This window comes from Galleria mellonella, unplaced genomic scaffold (genome assembly GCF_026898425.1).
Source record: "Galleria mellonella isolate WM207_F2 unplaced genomic scaffold, CSIRO_AGI_GalMel_v1 utg874, whole genome shotgun sequence".
NCBI classification, from domain to species: Eukaryota; Metazoa; Arthropoda; class Insecta; order Lepidoptera; family Pyralidae; genus Galleria; species Galleria mellonella.
Window position 1 is genome coordinate 1,297,240 of NW_026442167.1, and position 19,347 is coordinate 1,316,586.

At 40.2% G+C, this 19,347-nt stretch overlaps 1 protein-coding gene across 1 annotated transcript in view; it reads right to left on the bottom strand.

The window, feature by feature from the left end:
• The window catches only part of LOC113518783 (cadherin-87A), an 80,606-nt gene that overhangs the window by 15,555 nt on the left and 45,704 nt on the right, over positions 1–19,347 (bottom strand). The window contains exons 9-25 of the mRNA XM_026903772.3: positions 19,060–19,172; positions 18,414–18,611; positions 16,802–16,954; positions 14,363–14,550; positions 13,883–14,045; positions 13,009–13,158; positions 12,232–12,399; positions 10,940–11,063; positions 9,849–10,040; positions 9,201–9,436; positions 8,391–8,544; positions 5,827–6,024; positions 5,031–5,270; positions 4,132–4,322; positions 3,077–3,263; positions 1,709–1,926; positions 796–993 (exon numbers count right to left, since the gene is read on the bottom strand). Of these exons, the coding sequence (XP_026759573.2) occupies positions 796–993; positions 1,709–1,926; positions 3,077–3,263; positions 4,132–4,322; positions 5,031–5,270; positions 5,827–6,024; positions 8,391–8,544; positions 9,201–9,436; positions 9,849–10,040; positions 10,940–11,063; positions 12,232–12,399; positions 13,009–13,158; positions 13,883–14,045; positions 14,363–14,550; positions 16,802–16,954; positions 18,414–18,611; positions 19,060–19,172 (3,071 nt within the window). The remainder of the gene's footprint in view (positions 1–795; positions 994–1,708; positions 1,927–3,076; positions 3,264–4,131; positions 4,323–5,030; positions 5,271–5,826; positions 6,025–8,390; positions 8,545–9,200; positions 9,437–9,848; positions 10,041–10,939; positions 11,064–12,231; positions 12,400–13,008; positions 13,159–13,882; positions 14,046–14,362; positions 14,551–16,801; positions 16,955–18,413; positions 18,612–19,059; positions 19,173–19,347) is intronic.

Genomic DNA, 19,347 nt, shown 5'->3' on the forward strand with positions numbered 1-19,347 from the left:
CCTTGGGGGTTTTGCCAGTAGTTGCCATGCTTGGCAGGCGGATTGGTAACCGCAGTCAGACTTTAGAGATGCTTTAAGAGGGACGTTGCTGCCAATCCCTCTTCCTCCCTTAGTCGGTTCTTACGACACCCACGGGAAAGGAAGGGGTGGCCTATTCTATGCCGGGGCCACATGGCCAATTATAATTAGGATATAAAATAAATGAGGGATTAATATTCAGCTTTTCAAAATTGGTCGAAGAACCAATGTGGATGAAAGGTGATTAGGTCTACCAGAGGGAGACTTTGTACAAAAATCGTTTGCTTGAGCACCTCTGTCCCATTCGTGTTCCAACCGTGAAGCAGTTGTGTTTGCATGGCTGTGTTTCGGTTTGAAGGGTGGGATATGGCGTGAATTTACTGGGTACAGAGGAATAACATCTGAGTCGTCAGGAATGGCAACGCATGGGGGGTATCATGGGCGAAACAGTGTACTCTGTTATGTCCATGATACTGCTCATATCTATAGGCGACGGTTACCACTTTCCATCAGGTGGGCCGTCAGATTGTTTGCCATTCTAAGTTGCATAAAAAAAATCTGTACAGCCAAATGTAGGCCGACCTTTCCTTCTTCACCCATTACATAGCGCGATGACCTCAAATGTGTTATAGGGGATCAGTTGAGTTAGTTTAGCTGAATAATAGATTAATAAGTGAAATAATTACAGTACAATAATTATTTTTTTTTTTTTTAAATAATAGTTGTACTTGGACATAAAACATAAGGAAATTATATTGTTTTTAATGAATTACTTACTTGGTATTCGGACTTATGCTCCCTATCCAAGAAGGTCTTAGTTCTGAGCTCCCCGGAGTCAGGGTCGAGGCTGAACTCCTGCGTCTCCCCCACGTTCTGGTTGTCCACCTTCAGGTAGTACGACACGCGACCGTTCTCGCCGTCATCCTCATCCGTCGCTTTTATAGTTGTGATTAGATAGTCGGCTTGCGCTGCATTCTAAAAATAAAATAATTCTATAGTTTTTTTTTATACAACTTAGAATGGCAAACAAGCTGACGGCCCACCTGATGGAAAGTGGTAACCGTCGCCTATAGACATGAGCAGTACCATGGACATAACAGAGTATACTGTTTCGCCCATGATACCCCCCATGCGTTGCCATTCTTGAGGACTCAGGTGTTATTCCTCTGTACCCTATAAATTCACGCCATATCCCACCCTTCAAACCGAAACACAGCCATGCAAACACAGCTACTTCACGGTTGAAACACGAATGGGACAGAGGTGCCCAAGCAAACGACTTTTGTACAAAGTCTCCCTCTAGATAAGGATAAAGAATGAAACTAGTGCTGTATCTGGAAAGAGAGAACGAGAGAGAGAGAGAAAGACAAAGAGAGAGAGATAAAAAAAGGAAAAAAAGAGAGATTGTACAAAAACGCCAGCATGGGTACTTCTCACTTTTGATTGTTCCGCCTAGCATGACTTTTGGTCTTTTGGTTTGAATGGTGGGCCAAGATACGGAGGCATGCCACCTGAGTCTAAGGGACGAAGAGGTATGGACTAAATATACTACAGTATCTATATAATCTTCCAATTAAGAATATGTTAAATAGCCAATATATAATATCAAAGTCCAGTGTTATCTAATATATCAGATATTAGAGCGATACTGATATCGCCCATGCCTAGTTCATGTACCACGGTGGTTTACCTCAGGTATTTCAAGCTGCCTCTGCTCGGGCGGTGGTTCCACGAACACTGGGCTGTGTTTGTTAACACTCAGCACTGTGATATCCACTCTGGCTGTGTCGAAATGGATGCCGTTACCAGCTTCGTCCGTGGCGGTCACCGACAGGTGGTAGGTGCTGTTACCTCTGACTGGCTTAGCTGGGTATATTATACCGTTCGTTGGGTCCACGGTGAATGTTCCTGGAAGGATTATTAGGATTTTTTTTTAATGGGTGAAAATGAAATGGTAACCCCGCCTGCGCTATCGGTATACGCTGGCGGGGCACCAGTGAGAAATGATAGGTGAGGATGAAAACAGGTCAGTTAGCTCATCGTGATGAATTTCACAAGAATTAATCAAAATGATTTCCAGGGGGAACCGCGTGGAGGTCGACCTGTTAAGGTATATTGCTAGCAAGGGGGCAGCTAATCCCCATCCCTTTCCCTCCCCCGGATTATTAGGGTTGGCAATGCGAAAACATTTGTGATGATGATTTTTTTTAAAACTACATCAAGGTTGACTGGAAGATATCCTTATTTGATTTGAAAGGGATTATTAGGAATATGATCTAAAAAGCTCATTGTCTACGTTTCATGACCTATGTCATGGATCATAAAGCACACTGGATCACGGAAATGACAGTTTATGAGGCTCTCGCAGTACTTTTGTTTGTCATTTACTTTTTTTTTATTTTCTTTTGTCTATGTACTTACTTCCAACTTGTTTTATATCCTATCTTTAGTATCTAATAAAGAGAAGTTACAAATTTATTTATCTTTTTCATCAATTAGTGATCCATTGCTAGCAATATCATATCAAAACGATTTCCATGCGGTTACCTCTGGATACAATTGTGAATAATTTTTGTCGAATTCATCATGATGGGCCAACTGGTCCGCATTCATCCTCATCTATCATCTCAAGGGATTGTTAGTAATATGAACCGGCAGTCCTGTTGCTAGCAATAGACTCTATCAGTATGACCTCCACGTGATCACGCTGGAAACCAACGTGCTGAATTCCAAGTGTATTAAAGTGTATTTCCATCAAAATGGTCTTACTGGTTTATATTTTCATCGTCACCTGTCACCTCCCACTGGTGCCCCGCCAGCGTATACCGTTAGCGCAGGCGGGGTTACCATTCCATTAACATCCATTAAAAAAAATAGCGATCCGGACCAACTTTAAACGGGTAGATAGAATTTTAAAAAATTATATTACAGTCTATGTTATTTGTTGATAATGTAGCTTTCTATAGATGGCAGAATTTTTGAAATATTTTGAATAGATTTTGAGTTTATCCATTACAAACAATTCTTTCCTCTTTATAGGCAAGTACGGATGCGTCACCTGGCTCACTCTGCTCCACGATCTTGTATTCCACCTTCCCATTTATGCCGTCGTCCTTATCCTCCGCCAGTACTTGCAGTATCGCCGCTGGTGGATCCAAACGGAGGTTCTCCGCTATTGTGCTTTTGTACACCTTCTGACTGAAGATTGGGGAGTTGTCGTTGATGTCCAGAACTTTTATGTGGATCTAAACATAGAACAGTACAGAAGATATAAGACTGGCTCATTGTACTTATACAAGTTTACGCCGTGTGGTCCCGGCGTAGAATGAGCTACCTCTTCTTTTTCCGTGTGTGTCGTAAGAGGCGAGTAAGAGAACTTAGAGGCCGAGGAATGGGCAGCAGCGTCCCACATGAAATATCACCAAAGGATAACTGCGACTGCCAGCATAACTGCAAAGTGTGGCAACCACTGGCAAATCCCTAATGCCAAATGGAGAGGTGCCTATGTTCAGCAGTGGACAGATTACTGCTGAGGACTGTTACTGCTGACAGATATCCAGCCAGAGGTAGAAGCTGAACTCCGAACCCAAGAGAAGAATTATAAAAGATGACCATTTAAAAGCTTGTAAAAAGTCTTTTTAAATAAAAAATGATTCAAAATTGAAATGAAAGTACAACGAATGAATATAAATTGATGAAAATCATTCATAGTATCTATAACAATTTATGAAATAGCGATGATATTGGGAAAATCATTGTCAGAAAGACGCCATCTGTTGTCTTATAACTATCTGTCGCTTTTAACTATAAGACCCCCATTGTTTTCTGAGTTTTTTTTATGGTGTTTGTAATAAGTTTAGTATTGTAATCCTTTGGAGGGGATAATAAAGAGTATCTGTCTATCCTGAAAGCATGGTAAAAAGTTTAGTCAGGTTACATCAAAAGTTGCATATTATTGTTTCATCGGGTGCCTTCCGAAAGTTGTGTTACGTGATACCTTCTAGATATTTTACAACCGATTATAATGATTACTTTTTTAGCGGAAGAATTTACTTCTATGTTAGTTCTATTATCTAATATATATGTATATATATTAAAAAGTTTTCAACTTACTGGTACACTAGTGGATTTCTGAACCTGCGCCGGCGCATTATCACTTGCGATAGCCCGCAAATAGATGTCGGAGGTATTCTCGCGATCGATGACGGCGCCCTCTGCTACAGTGACAACACCCGTGGCGGGGTTGATGGTAAACAATGACGACAGAGCTCCGGATAGATTATATGTGATCTCTCCGAATTCCCCTAAAACAAAAGGAGTTTAAGTTATTTTTTTTTACACACACACATTTAACTCAAATGCTAAAATACTATTGTTTCCTCCAAAAGATTAGAATAGTAAACTTATTATAAATAAAAACAAGAAAATATCACACTGAGAAAACAATGGGTGGCCTTATCGCTAAGAGCGATCTCTTTCAGGCAACCTTTGGATCTCTCATTTCATTTAAGAGCTTCCTCTTGTCGGTGCGACTAATTCACGCATCTTCTTCCAGGCAGCTCTATCCCAGGCCATATCCTTGACCTCCCTATACGACCTTTGAATGGAGAGGAGTAATTATAAACAGTTTGACTGGAGGCATGAAACTCTGTTCGTTTTTTAAATACATATAGAAATATGCATACGTACAATAATGTGAATATATAATTGTACATTTTAAGTTACTGAGGGCCTACCATGAAGTGTTTTCCGAAATTTCGGAGCCGAACGAAACACAAATTTGATGTTAAAATTACATAATACATGCTGTTTGGAAATAATAAAAATGTTAAAATATTGTTACTTTGGACTTAAATGATAGGATGTATGACGAACGAAATGTTAAATTCTATTTATTCATCCGATTTTGGTATAAACAAAAACACGAAATTGAGTCCGAAATTTCGGAATTTCATTTCATGGTAGACCCGCTGATATCTAATCAAATAAATCATAATAGATTTTATCCTTACCTTCATCTTTATCAACAGCAGTGACGGTGACCACCCTGGTGCCACCGTCGCTGTGCTCCGGGACGGTGGCGTCGTACGCCTCAGCAGCGAATACTGGCTCCTCGTCGTTGACGTTGATCACCTCGACGGTCACCAGCGCGGTGGTGGACAACTGCGGCACTCCCGAGTCGATGGCGACTAGCGTAAAGTTTATACTGTGGACTTTCTCGTAGTCGATGCGTTGCGTCGATTTCACTACTCCTGTAAAAGGATACAGGTTCAAATATGTGGATATATCAGCACTATAGCCTAAATGGTCGTGTACAACCCGGTTCCAGAGATGTTTTCTCTCACGAACACTCAGGTTATGTAATGAGTTCCCTGCTGCGACTTTTCCCAAGAGACAATAGCATACAGGGTTTTTTAAAAGGGGGTAAAAAGGTTTAATCAGGTTCGGCAATGCGCACGTAATACCTCTGGTATTGCAAGCGTTCATAGACTACGGTAACCGCTTACCATCAGGTGGGCCGTGACTTGTGCTTGTTTGCCTCTCACGAACATAGTATATAATAATATAGTACATATCATATATGTGTAAGTATATTTGTTATTTATATATATTTATTCGTTTATATATGTAATTTTAGTATGTATGTATATCAATAATTAGTAAGTACCGCATTCGAGTATTCTGACACTTCTCTATGGTTGACCGGGAGAGAATGCTTTTAGCATTAAGTCCGCCATGTACACATATTTGTACTAATGAATAAATAAATAAATAAGTATAATAAAAAAAAAATCTATTTTCAATTACCTGTGACATTATCGATCTGGAAGTACGGACTGGGCGGCTGGATGAGTACGGCCGCTATGGGAGTTTCCTTGTCGATGGCCGTGTACGTGTTGAGGACAGTACCCACTGGCTGCTCCTCCAGCAGTCTCTCCACGTACGCCGGCTGCGTGAAAGTAGGCGCGTGACGATTCACGTCCACTATTGTGATTATTAATTCACCTAGAAACAGGAATGTAAAGTTATTCGGTCTACCTAGACAGGATTAAACCTAGATAAGATTTTTTTACAACACAGGGGGCAAACGAGCATGCGGCTCACCTGATGGTAAGTGATTACCGCCGCCCATGATCACCTACAACACCAGCGGCATTGCAGGTGTGCTGCCGGCCTTTTAAGAAGGAATATGCTCTTTTCTTGAAGGTTATGTTGTCGTATCGGTTCAGAAATACTGCTGCTGGAAGTTGATTCCAAAGAATGGTTGTGCGTGGAAGAAAGTGCATTGAAAAACGCACAGTGGAAGACCGCCACTCGTCCAGATGATTGGGATGAAACTTTAGTTTGTGGCGGGTTGTACGATGGTGAAAATCAGCAGATTTTTATAGAGATTATTACAGAGATAATATGTTTATATTATATGAATTTATTAAGTATTGCTTTATATTTCCTCTATTCAATAATGCACCGCCAACTTATTTGTCTGTTCGCCCAATGGTTGACTGGTAGAGAACACCGTCCGATGTTAAGTCCGCCAAATGTACATAGAATTTCCCTGTGCATTAAATTTTAAATATTTTTTTTACAACTTAGAATGGCAAACAAGCTGACGGCCCACCTGATGGAAAGTGGTAACCGTCACCTATAGACATGAGCAGTACCGTGGACATGACAGAGTATACTGTTTCGCTCATGATACCCCCCCCATGCGTTGCCATTCCTGAGGACTTAGGTGTTATTCAGTGTACGATGACCCCCCACTAGATGGAGTGAAGACATGAAATACATTGCACTGCACTGAGTCAGTGGATGCAGGTGGTTCAGGACCGTTCTTTATGACAGTCTGGGGGAGGCTTATGTCCAGCAGTGGACGGATAATGGCTGAGATGATGACTTCATAAAGTACTGTTTAGACACTATTATTATAGTTTAGTGTACCTTTTATGAAGACTAAAATATATGGAAAACACATTTGTATTTCGCATTTTTACTTGTAATTGGTATATTATTTTCCAGTGTTGACATATTTAATAACTCGATTGCAATGTATAAAAAGCGGATTAGGTATATATATATATATATTATTAGATAGTATTTGCATCTTAGTATATTCTTTTGATTTATTTATTAAATGTACGTATGTATTTTGAACCTCGTTTGCTCTGTATGTAATAGTTAATAGTGGCAACTTTATTGGTTAATATTTATAGAGCCGTGGGTTGTGAATTGAAAGACCCCGATTGTCAAAACAAGTTTAATACGAGCAATAAGTAATACACAGTTGTTAGCAATGGCGGGAGCGCGCTCTAGATCTAGGTACATATGCGAACGTATCGGCGGCCGGCGTAAGACTACTGTAGAGGGCGCCAATGTCTTTTTTTTTTTAATGGGTGATAATGGTATGGTAACCTCGTCTGCGCTATTGGTATACACTGGCGGGGCACCAGTGAGGGATGACAGATGAAGATGAAAGTAGGTCAGTTGGCCCATCCTGACGAATTAAACTAGAATTAGTCACGATGGTTTCCAGGGGTCGACCTGACAGGGTATATTGCTAGTAATAGGGCTATTTGACCCCATTACTAGCAATCCCTTTCCCCCCCGCCAATGTCTATTACCTATAACGAGCAGGTGTATGCCCGCGAGTTGCCCGGATCGGTCGTCATATTATGTTGGTAGTAGTGACGGTAGATTGTACCATACTATGTAATATTTTAACTCTGAATTGTACTGTTTATTTCCCAAATAAAAATAAAATAAAATAAATAAAATAATTAAAACTATGATAGTTACAGCTAAAACTATATTTATAATATGTTATTAAAAAGAAGAGTTTCATGTGTAAGTCACGAGATGTTTTAACTCCAATTCTGAGCCGATTATAATGATTATTTTTGCAATCCATCGAGTTTACTTTCATGTGAATGCAATATTATTTGGTTATGATTAAAGTTTTTTTTTTTTTGTAGAGCAAGCGACAAATATCAAAATTTACTACACTATTAAAACACAATTCCACAAAGTACTAGGAGATTTTTTTTTTAATGGTGATAATGGTATGGTAACCCCGCCTGCGCTATCGGTATACACCGACGGGGCACCAGTGAGAAATGATAGATGAGGATAAAAACAGTTCAGTTAGCCCATCGTGACGAATTTAACTAGAATCAGCCACGATGGTTTCCAGGAGGAACCACGTGAAGGTCGACTTGCCAGGGTATATTGCCAGTAATGGGGTTATTTGACCCCATTACTGACAATCCCTTTCCCCCCAGTACTAGGAGATTAGGAGACAGCAGACGGTTATGTTGTTCCCTCAATGCCATTCATCCAGTACTAATGCTGTTAATATACACCAGTGACATAATTACCATCAGTCTGCTGCAGGGTAGGAGCCGAAGCATCAGTGACCCTGACAGGCAGCGTCAACACTGCCGCCTTCTCGCGGTCCAGACGCTGGGAGACTGTGACGCTGCCGTTGAAGTGAACAGAGAACCATGAGCCGAAGATACCTTCTTCAGACACCTGCAAGGAACAATAGGTAATTCTATTTAGAATTATCTTTAACAAATACCAGAAATATATCACGATTTGTCCAAGCTTTAGGAAGTGATTAAACTAGCCTGTAAAGATCAATTAGAATGACATCATTATATCAGTCATTAATTTTCCACTGATGAATATAAGCCTCCTTCATAAAGAGGAATTTGCCAGTAGTTGCCACACTTGGCATGCAGGTTGGCAACCGTAGTTAGGCTTTCATGATGTTTTAAGAGAGAGGATGCTGCTATTATATTCGTCGACTATTAAGTTCTCTTAATCACCTCTTTACCAGAGGGAGACTGTACAAAAGTCGATTGCTTGGGTACCTCTGTCCCATTCGTTTCTACCGTGAAGCAGTTGTGTTAGCATGGCTGTGTTTCGGTTTGAAGGGTGGGATATGGCGTGAATTTACTGGGTATTTAGAGGAATAACACCTGAGTCCTCAGGAATGGCAACGCATAGAGGGTATCATGGGCGAAACAGTATACTCTGTTATGTCCATGGTACTGCTCATGTCTATAGGCGACGGTTACCACTTTCCATCAGGTGGACCGTCAGCTTGTTTGCCATTCTAAGTTGTTATACCTGTCACACCTAGATTTGTCTCCTATAAAACTCTTCATCACCGTCAAACATACCTCCTTTCCATTTTTGTCTACAGCCTTTATAATCTTATCGGCAGCCAGCTCGTACACCAGTTGCTCGTCATCAGTGATATCCGGGTCCACTGCGGTCAGGTTGTGCACCAAGGTGCCCTGCTCCGCATCGGCGGACACCTCCGCCCGCTGGATACTGGGCGTGAAGGATGGCTTCTTGTCGTTCACGTTCAAAATGTGGACTTTTATTTCAGTAGTGCCGGTGAGACTGGGCATACCTAAAAAACACATATGAAGGTAAAACAAGAAGTAACCATCTGCCTTGGCATGGACAGATGATGAAGGATGAGGATCGTGTTTATAGAATAGAATAGAATAGAAGAGGATAGAATAGGATAGAATAGGATAGAATAGGATAGAATAGGATAGAATAGGATAGAATAGGATAGAATAGGATAGAATAGGATAGAATAGGATAGAATAGGATAGAATAGGATAGAATAGGATAGAATAGGATAGAATAGGATAGAATAGGATAGAATAGGATAGAATAGGATAGAATAGGATAGAATAGAATAGAATAGAATAGAATAGAATAGAATAGAATATTATAGAAAAATATTTAAGAACAGAGCACAAAGTGGACCAGACAAACTATTAGATTCAAGAGATGTTGCGTAAGTCACTCACCCATATCGGTAGCAATGATTTGTATTCTAAAAGTATCCCGTTTGTCGTAATCCAGTTTCGAGGACACCGTCACAACTCCGGTGACGTTGTCGATGGCAAACGAGTCGAGCGCTCCTCTCTGGATGGCGTACTTGATTTCAGAGTTGATTCCGCTGTCCATATCGGTCGCCCGCACCGCTGCTACTTCAGTACCTGAATGTATAAATTGTGTTTGCATGACTGTGTTTCGGTTTGAAGGGTGGGATATGGCAGTGAATTTACAGGGTACAGAGGAATAACACCTGTGTCCTCAGGAATGGCAACGCAGGAGGGGTATCATGGGCGAAACAGTATACACTGTTATGTCCATGGTACTGCTCATGTCTATAGGCGACGGTTACTAATTTCCATCAGGTGGATCATCAGCTTGTTTGCCATTCTAAGTTGCATAAAAAAACTTACTGTTGGAAACTTCGACGTGAAGTTTGTAACTAACACTATGTAGCTGTCTTCCGTCCGTTTTCGCGTCGCGTACGGACGTCTCTTGTAATTTTTTTTTTTTAATAAATCAACCTTATTTAGTAATACTAATTGTGTTTTCTCAAAAAGAAACCTACAGTTCCAGCTCTACAAAGTTTTGGTCCTTCAAACCGGATTGGAACCAGCGACCTGTGGATTTAACTCTTTTACCTTATCTTGTCTATATAAATAAGGCTTCTTTTATGTACACTATGGGTTAAAAATCGTCGAACAATTTACGTCGTTAACATCTGCATTTATTTACAGGCATTTTCATAAATAATTTTCAATCTTAAATCCTTATTTATTACAAAAAAAAAAATACAAACTCATTTTCAGTTCATTTGTTAACTCTTGGCGCCTTAACGGCTTAACCAATTCCTATGAAATTTGGTATTGTGCTACTTTTATTCCCGATAGTGAACATATCCCGGTCACCCGAACGAAGTCATGGGTAAAAGCTAGGTATACTATATACGAATATGGTATTTTCCTAACATATGAAATACTTTATGTATTATTGCACGTAAAAAAAACCGCGGAAAACAGTTAGTAAAGTCTTCATATGACTTTTGATAACCTATTGAACTCACCAATGGGCGCGTCCTCCGCGACATTAGCGTCATACTCGGCGACGTCGAAGACTGGAGCGTGATTGTTCACATCGCGCACCGCAATCTCTACTTTACAAGTTGCGTTATGAACTCCATCTGTCGCCTGAAATTAGATCGTAGCGAGGAACTAAATAAATAAAATTGATAAATGTAATTTTTTTATACTTGGCGGTACTTCAAAAGACTCTTCTTCTTTATATTTATTAGCTCAGAGTGAACGAGAAAAGAACATTAATTAAAATAATAGAGAATAGAAGAGGTAAAATGCTGCGCCACCATATACGACATGACGATTTTTTTAAGAGCATAGTAGAAGGAAAGATAGAGAGCAAAAGAGGAAGAGGAAGACCGAGGAATAACTACGTGGGACAGATAAAGGAAACACTAGGTGTCATGTCGTATAGGGAGGTCAAGGATATGGCCTGGGATAGAACTGGCTGGAGGAAAATGCATGAATTAGTTGCACCGACAAGAGGAAACTGTTAAATGGAAAAAAAAAACCTCATAGCGCCATCAGTTATGAACCGATTAGGAAAATTCTTCTTCTTATCTGAAAGGATATACTTACAGATTGGTCCTGTATTAATTTTATCAAAATCGGTATAGTAATTTAGTTTTAAAATCAAATTAATTGGGTTTTGTCACATTTGAAGTCGGTCATTATTTGGCACACTTTCTTTAATTATTTATAATTACTCCTCTCCATCCAAAGGTTGCCTGTAAGAGATCGCTCTTAACGATAAGGTCGTCCATTGTTTTCTCACTGTGATTATTTCTTGTAATTGTTTATATTTATAATAAGTTTATTATTGTAATCTTTTGGAGGAAACAATAAAGAATATGTATATATATGAGACCAGTATGAAAGTATATTTTTTTACTTTCATACTGGTCTATATACATATATACAACCGAATTGAAAAGGGGAGGAGGCGGATTGTTAGTAACGCGGTCTAGCAGTCCCACTGCTAGCAATATACCCTGTCAGGTCGACCTCCACCTGGTCCCCCCCTGGAAACCATTGTTCTGAATTCCTAGTGTATTCATCATGATGGGCTAACTGATCTGCGTTTTCATTCTCACCTATCATCATTCACTGGTGCCAGCCATACATACATCGTTAGCGCAAGCGGGGTTAACACTTCATTGTCATCCATTAAAAAAAATCTAATTAAGAATCTTCTACTTTTTTTGATGTCGGTTGAAAATCTAAAATGCGAATAAGAGATACCTCAGTTATTTTTGATAAATAATAATATAATTCAACTTACCAAAACAGTGAGTACAATACGGTTATCGTCACTAGATGGCGCCACGACACCAGTCTCCGAGCGGACTAAAATCCTGCCGTTGAGCGGGTCGATCCAGAACGGGTGAGTCGCAGGTTCGATGATCGAGTAATGTATTTCCGATGACACATCGATGTCACGCGCTTGCACCTGGTAAGAACAAGTGTATATTTAAAACTAGCGGCCCGGCCCAGCTTTTTATGGATGCAAATTTATTTTTTAAACATCTACACATGTAATAACATCGTAACTGGTCGCTGTCTGTACATGGAAGATATATAAGAAAAACTATTACAGGGGGACTTTAGGAACGTAATAGAATCTAAAACAATGATTTTTAGAATTTGTGTATAAAATGTTAAATGGAGCAAACCGCAACGCATTAGTGAAATCCGCATTCAAATTGGTTAAGCCGTTTCCGTGATTAGCGTGTACAAACGTACAGACAAACTGAAAATCTAAAAATCATCGTTTTGGGTTCTATTGCGTTCATGAAGCCCCCCATCCCCCTCATTCTAGTATCTATAGTACAAACATAGCTTCGTTTGGAATTAAATGATGCTGTATAATAAACCTTTCATCATCATCATCATCATCATTTCAGCCATTATTACTGCGTCGCGTCCATAAACCTATGTTCAGTGTTATTGTTATTTAAAACAAAAGTTAAAAAAAAAAACAGGTAAAATTAAACTTAGGCTCTGGGCCCATAACTGAATAAATGTATAAAGTAGTGAAATAGACGCTCTGGGCCCATACCTGTAGTTCCGGCTCGAACTTGACAGCGTCCTCATCGATGGAGGCCTTGTACACCGGCGTGGTGAACACGGGCGGGTTGTCGTTGGAGTCGGTCAGCGAGATCTGTAGCGACACCACAGTCGACTGGCCAGCGCCGTCGTTGTCTGTCGCCTGGGATACAGTGTAGAGGTTGATTTATTAACTAGCCGTATTCCGCAGTTTCTCTCGTGGTCGTAATGTAATATTTAATAACCTATTACTTTTCCAAAGAAATACTTTTTAATTGCAAGAAGAATTTTTCAATTCGTAGTTCTACAGATTAGCGTGTCCAAACAAACAAACGAGCTCTTTCATTTTTCAACCAACTTCATACAAAAGAAGGTTGTTGATTCGATTATATTTTTTATATATTTGTCACTTCATAACTACATCAGTTGTAAAGCTATTTGGATTTTTTTTATCTAAAAGGATAATACTAACTGGTCTCATAGAAATTTTATCGAAATCGATTCAGTGGTTTTGTTTTTTTAATCTAAATAACCGGTTTTGTCATATTTGAAGTCAGTTTCCTTTTATGGAACCATCTTATTATTATCACGTAAGCATTGTACAAGCTCTCCTCATTTTGTTGTCCTTGTTAGTCCTTCGTATTATATGTAAGTGTTTTTTTTTTAATATAATTTATTACTATTTACGACCTGCTGAAGAAGGGCCAAATTAAAAGTGCCCGTAACCGGCGAGCGTATATGAAAAGATTGATGAATGTGGAGGAAGCGAAAGAGGTTTGTTTGAATCGAAGCATTTGGCGTTCCATTGTTTCTGCCTACTATAATGGGAGACAGGCGTCACAGATATGTATGTATGTATGTACTATTTATTTATGATTGTCACGTACCTTAATTTGCAAGAAGTAGTCCTTCCTAGTCTCGTAGTCGAGGCAGGGCGGTTGTCCAGGCGTGGGACAGGCGGCTACCGTGATCACTCCACTTCTGTTGTCCACTCTGAATAGTTCGGCTCCGTTACCCGACAACTGGTACACTATGCCCTCTGTACCGAATCTGTTGATGTTTTAGATTAATTTAGCATTATTCAAATTTAGAATCATTTGTCGTTTATTTCTGAGATGGACCTGACAGGGTATATTGCTAGCAATAGGACTGGTAGCCCGCATTACTAACTATCCCTGCCCCCAGACAGATTAGGTTAGGTTTGGTTTGGTGAAAGATACAAAAATGATCTTGTTTTTTTTATTAATTCCTCACATTTACCAACTCATATTGGTAAATCCTAAGAATTACTGGTAAAACTTAAGATTTTACCAGTGTACGGGCTTTTACAGTAACATATATAAACAATAGTTGTTGCCGCATACTACCTGCCAGTGTCCCTGTCGGTGGCCTGTACTACAGCGACCCTGGCGCCCCCTGGCGCGGCCTCGGCGACGCTCGCCAAGTACGGCTCGTCGGCAAACTCAGGCGCGTTGTCGTTCACATCCACCAGCGAGATGGTGACGCTCGCTTTGGACGAAAGACGGGGAGACGTGTGCAGCTCTTCAGCTATCACCTGTAAAAGTAGATATATATGTATAAAATAGATAGATAGATACTTTTTATTGTTTCCTCCAAAAGATTACAATAGTAAATATATACACTACTATGTTTACTATTGTAATCTTGTATGTTGTAGTAAGATGCAGTCATAGACCTAACCGAGGGCAGTGGGGGAAAGGGATTGTTAGTAATAGAGACTAAAAATCCCATTGCTAGCAATACACCTTGTCAGGTCGACCACGTGGTTCCCTCTAGAAACTATCATGGTTAATTCCTGATAAATTCATCATGATGGGCTAACTGGCCTGTTTTCATTCTCATCTATCACCCTTCACTGGTGCTCCGCCAGCGTATCCCATTAACGCAGGCGGGGTTACAATTCCATTTTCATCCACCAAAAAAAAAGACCGAGGGCAGTACCTAAAGCTTTCCCATTGGCTGTCACGTGTGGCGTGATTAGCGCCGTTCGTATGCGCATGCGCGGTATCGCGTTTTACCAAAGGTTTGCCCGGCGCGACTGCAACACGCCAGTCGACTCCGTTTTACCTCCGCATGCGCACGCGTGCTTATACTCGTTTTTCCCGCGTTCTCGCCTGTCTAATAATACCTAAACAATTCATTCTGTTAATCGTGTACCTCAACATTGTTCTTGTGTGTGTGACAATATATACTGTGACAACTATTTATGCTTTTTAAATTGCTCTACCGACTAGCTTGCCCACTATATCTGTCGCTCCAACGTGTATGATACGAAATATCACTATGTTTATTTATACCACAAAATAAACTGATAATTAACGGACATTCTAGCCTATGAATTACCAAAGGGAGACTTTGTACAAAAGTCGTTTGCTTGGGTACCTCTGTCTCATTCGTGTTTCAACCATGAAGCAGTTGTGTTTCGGTTTGAAGGGTGGAATATGGCGTAATTTTATAGGGTACGGAAGAATGCCACCTGAGTCTTCAGGAATGGCAACGCATGGGGGGTATCATGGGCGAAACAGTATACTCTGTTATGTCTATGGTACTGCTCATGTCTATAGGCGACGGTTACCACTTTCCATCAGGTCGGCCGTCATGGCTTGTTGGTAACACATGACAAAACTTCCACACGCTCTTTTTTTAAAATCATATATTCTAACATTTACGGAAAATCTCGGTTTGGAGAGCTTGTTACACAGCCTCAGTGCAGGTTGAAACTCTTTTGAAACCGCATTTTTTTTAATGGGTGATAATGGAATGGTATTTCCGCGTGCATTTTAGGTATATGCTAACGGGGCTCCACTGAGGGGTGATAGGGGATGATGGAAACAGGCCTGGTAGCCCACCGCAACGAATTTGCCAAGAATTAACCACGATGGTTTCCAAGGAGAACCGTGTGGACATGGATTTTTAGTAATCTCTGGTGAATTCTTCACAATGGGCTAACTTACCAACTTATCTGACTTCATCCTTATCTATCATCATACATCGATAACATATTTTTTATAATAATAATAATATTTCTTTATTATAGATTACAAAGATCCATTTTTGTTAGTAACAATTGACTTAAACTATGTTAGTAGAAGAAAAAAATACAAATATCATTTTATGGCCCCTATAATAATTTTGACCCACAATGAGAGGATCGGGCTATCGTATTTATTACACAATGTCCACAGAATGCTGTTACTGCTGCCACGCAGTCGGTATAAAAGAGATGCGATCCGTTTGCGTCTGATGGCATAGAAGTCATCTGTCCATGCCGCTGCAAACATTGTGGATGCACTACAAAAACGTGGCAGCCGTAACAACACCCTGAAAACATTTTTTTTTTACAACACAGGTGGCAAATGAGCATGCGGCTCACCTGATGGTAAGTGACTACCGCCGCCCATGGTCACCCACAACACCAGCGGCATTGCAGGTGTGCTACCGGCCTTTTAAAAAGGAATATGCTCTTTTCTTGAAAGTTATGTTGTCGTATCGGTTCGGAAATACTGCTGTATTTCCGAAATTATTGTATTGAATACGCAGAGCGCTGTATGTCCGCCGTGTATAGTCAACGGAGATTTTGTACAAAAATCGTTTACTTGGGCACATCTGTCTCATTCGTGTTTCTACCGTGAAACAGTTGTGGTTGGAACATTCCATATTCATCTCCAAAAAACCATTCTAAAACCTAAATGGTATTTAGGTTTTAGAATGTGAATTTCCTGTCTGTAAACCAAAGTGCAATTATAAAAAATTGCTACTATATTTAAAATAGGGCTGCTACATACCTCCAATATAAACTTCCTCTGGTTGGGGTCTTCGTAGTCGAGGCTTGAATTTAGTCGTAGAGTAACAGATGCACTACCAGTCGCGGTGGACGGTTCCACTATGAACGCTCCGAACTCATCAGATAAACGCAGGGAGAACGCCGAGTTCAGACCCTGGGGTAGAATGGAACAATACATTAAATCATTCATAATATTTTGTACAAGATTTGGTAAAAAAAAACATCTAATTTAACCCTTCTTTGCATAATGGTGGAAATTTCCATCATAACATTGAATGCCCAAAAATTATATAAAAGAACAAGTTCACTTTAAGTTGATCGTGTCTGGATACCTTTTTAATGTCCATTGCAGAAAAAAAACATAGCTGTCAAATTTACTTTTTTTTTTAACAATTTGTCCTTTAATTTTGAACATGAGTTATATCACCTTGATTTATTTTGCTAACAAAAAAAAAACATGCAAAGAAGGGTCAATCCAAATAATGTTAACTTCGTATGCCAGTGATGCCTTATGGAACCGAAACATAGTCCTACACGATTGTCTGTATGTAAAAGATTTAAATTACTCAGCGGGCTATGGAGAGGGCTATGCTCGGAGTCTCTTTGCGTGATAGAATCCGAAACGAGGATATCCGCAAAAGAACCAAAGTAACCGACATAGCCTGAAAGATAAGCAAGCCCGTACAGAGTCGCCCTTCAAGAATATTTCTTTCCTATTGGTTTTTTTTTGATGGGTGAAAATGGTACGGTAGCCCCGCCTGCGCTAACGGGATACGCTGGCGGAGCACCAGTGAAGGGTGATAGATGAGGATGAAAACAGGCCAGTTAGCCCATCATGATGAATTCATCAGGAATTCACCATGATAGTTTCCAGGGGGAACCGCGAGGAGGTCCTGGTTGGGTATATTGCTAGCAATGGGATTCTCAGTCTCCATTACTAACAATCCCTTTCCCCCCTTCCCTATCGGTTGTCTGTTCTTCGAGTTATATGACCAGCTAATTGCCACTTCAATTTGCTTATATTACATTATCATCATCTCAGCCATTATCTGTCCACTGCTGGACATAGGCCTCCTTCAATGCTGCCATAAGGAACGGTCCTGGACCACCTGCGTCCACTGACTTCTTGCAATGCATTTGAGGTCGTTACTCTATCGTTATATTACATACACTAGCGGCCCGTCCCGGCTTCGCACGGGTGGACATTATTACAACATTTTAAAAAGTGGTTATTGTGACATAACGATAATAGTTGGACATATAGTATCGCGAAGTTTTTTGTAGTTATTGATATTTTCTTTAAAATTGTAGAACATACTTTTGTTCTATCACCAATAGTTTCCGCAGCGTATGCGACGAAAGATATTTTATAGCATTTTTTTACACATTGAGTTACGTTAGTAAAGTTTTAGTAAGGATCCCTAATCTTTTCTAGCAATAAATATAGCCTATGTTACTCAGGGTGAATGTAGCTTTCTAATGGTGAGAGAATTATTGAAATCGGCAAAGTAGTTTTTGAGTTTATTCATTACAAACATAGATACACACAAAAATACAAATCTTTCCTCTTTATAATATTAGTGTAGATGAAGACATTTCTATTCTATACTTACAACGTCAGTATCTATCACCACCATATCCAGATTGGGCAGAGGCGTCCCCACGGGAAGGCTCTCTGGTATTTCTATCATATATTCCCTTCTGTTGAAGCGCGGCGGTTCGTCATTCACGTCCTTGATGGTGACCGTCACCGTAGCGGTGGTAGACGTCAGCTCCGAGACCAGGGGCGCCCCGTTGACTATTTCTGTTGCCTGTAAAAACAAGTTGATTCATCATATCAGCCTTTAACTGTCCACTGCTGAACATAAGCCTCCCATTTGGTAGGTTTTTCCAGTAGTTGCCACGCTTGGCAGTCGGATTGGCAATCGCAGTTAGGCTTTAGAGATATTTTAAGAAGGACGCTGCTGTCCATGCCTCGCCTTCCTTTTTCGACTCTTACGACATCAATGGTATCCCATTGATTGAAAGGGGTGGCCTATTCTATGCCCTGACCACAAAAAGTTGATTATAATTCATAAGTTATTTTTTTTTCACGCGCGTCCGTGCGTGCGTGCGTGCGTGCGTGCGTGCGTGCGCGCGTGTGTGTGTGTGTGTGTTTAAGTATACATTATCCAGTTTTCCAATAAAAATGAAAGCTTCCATCAGGTTTTTAGAAGAGAAACATCATAAATGCTGGTTTAAAAGTGTAAAGTCACTCACTCTGACTGTAAGGTTCAGTGGTGATGAAGGGTCAGCTAATGACTCTCTGTCCAGAGGCTTGGCCGTGCGCAGCTCTCCTGTCACGCTGTCCAGAAGGAAAAAGTCTAAAGGATCTGAAAGAAAATAAAAGATATTAATACAGATTTATTTGTATTGTTAGAATAGGCCAGTCCTTCCTTAGCCGTGGGTGTCGTAAGAGGCGGCTAAGGGAGGGCGAGGGATGGGCAGCAGCCTCATAATACTGTACTAATAAATTACCTAATAAATATTTACAACATTTATTTTAAT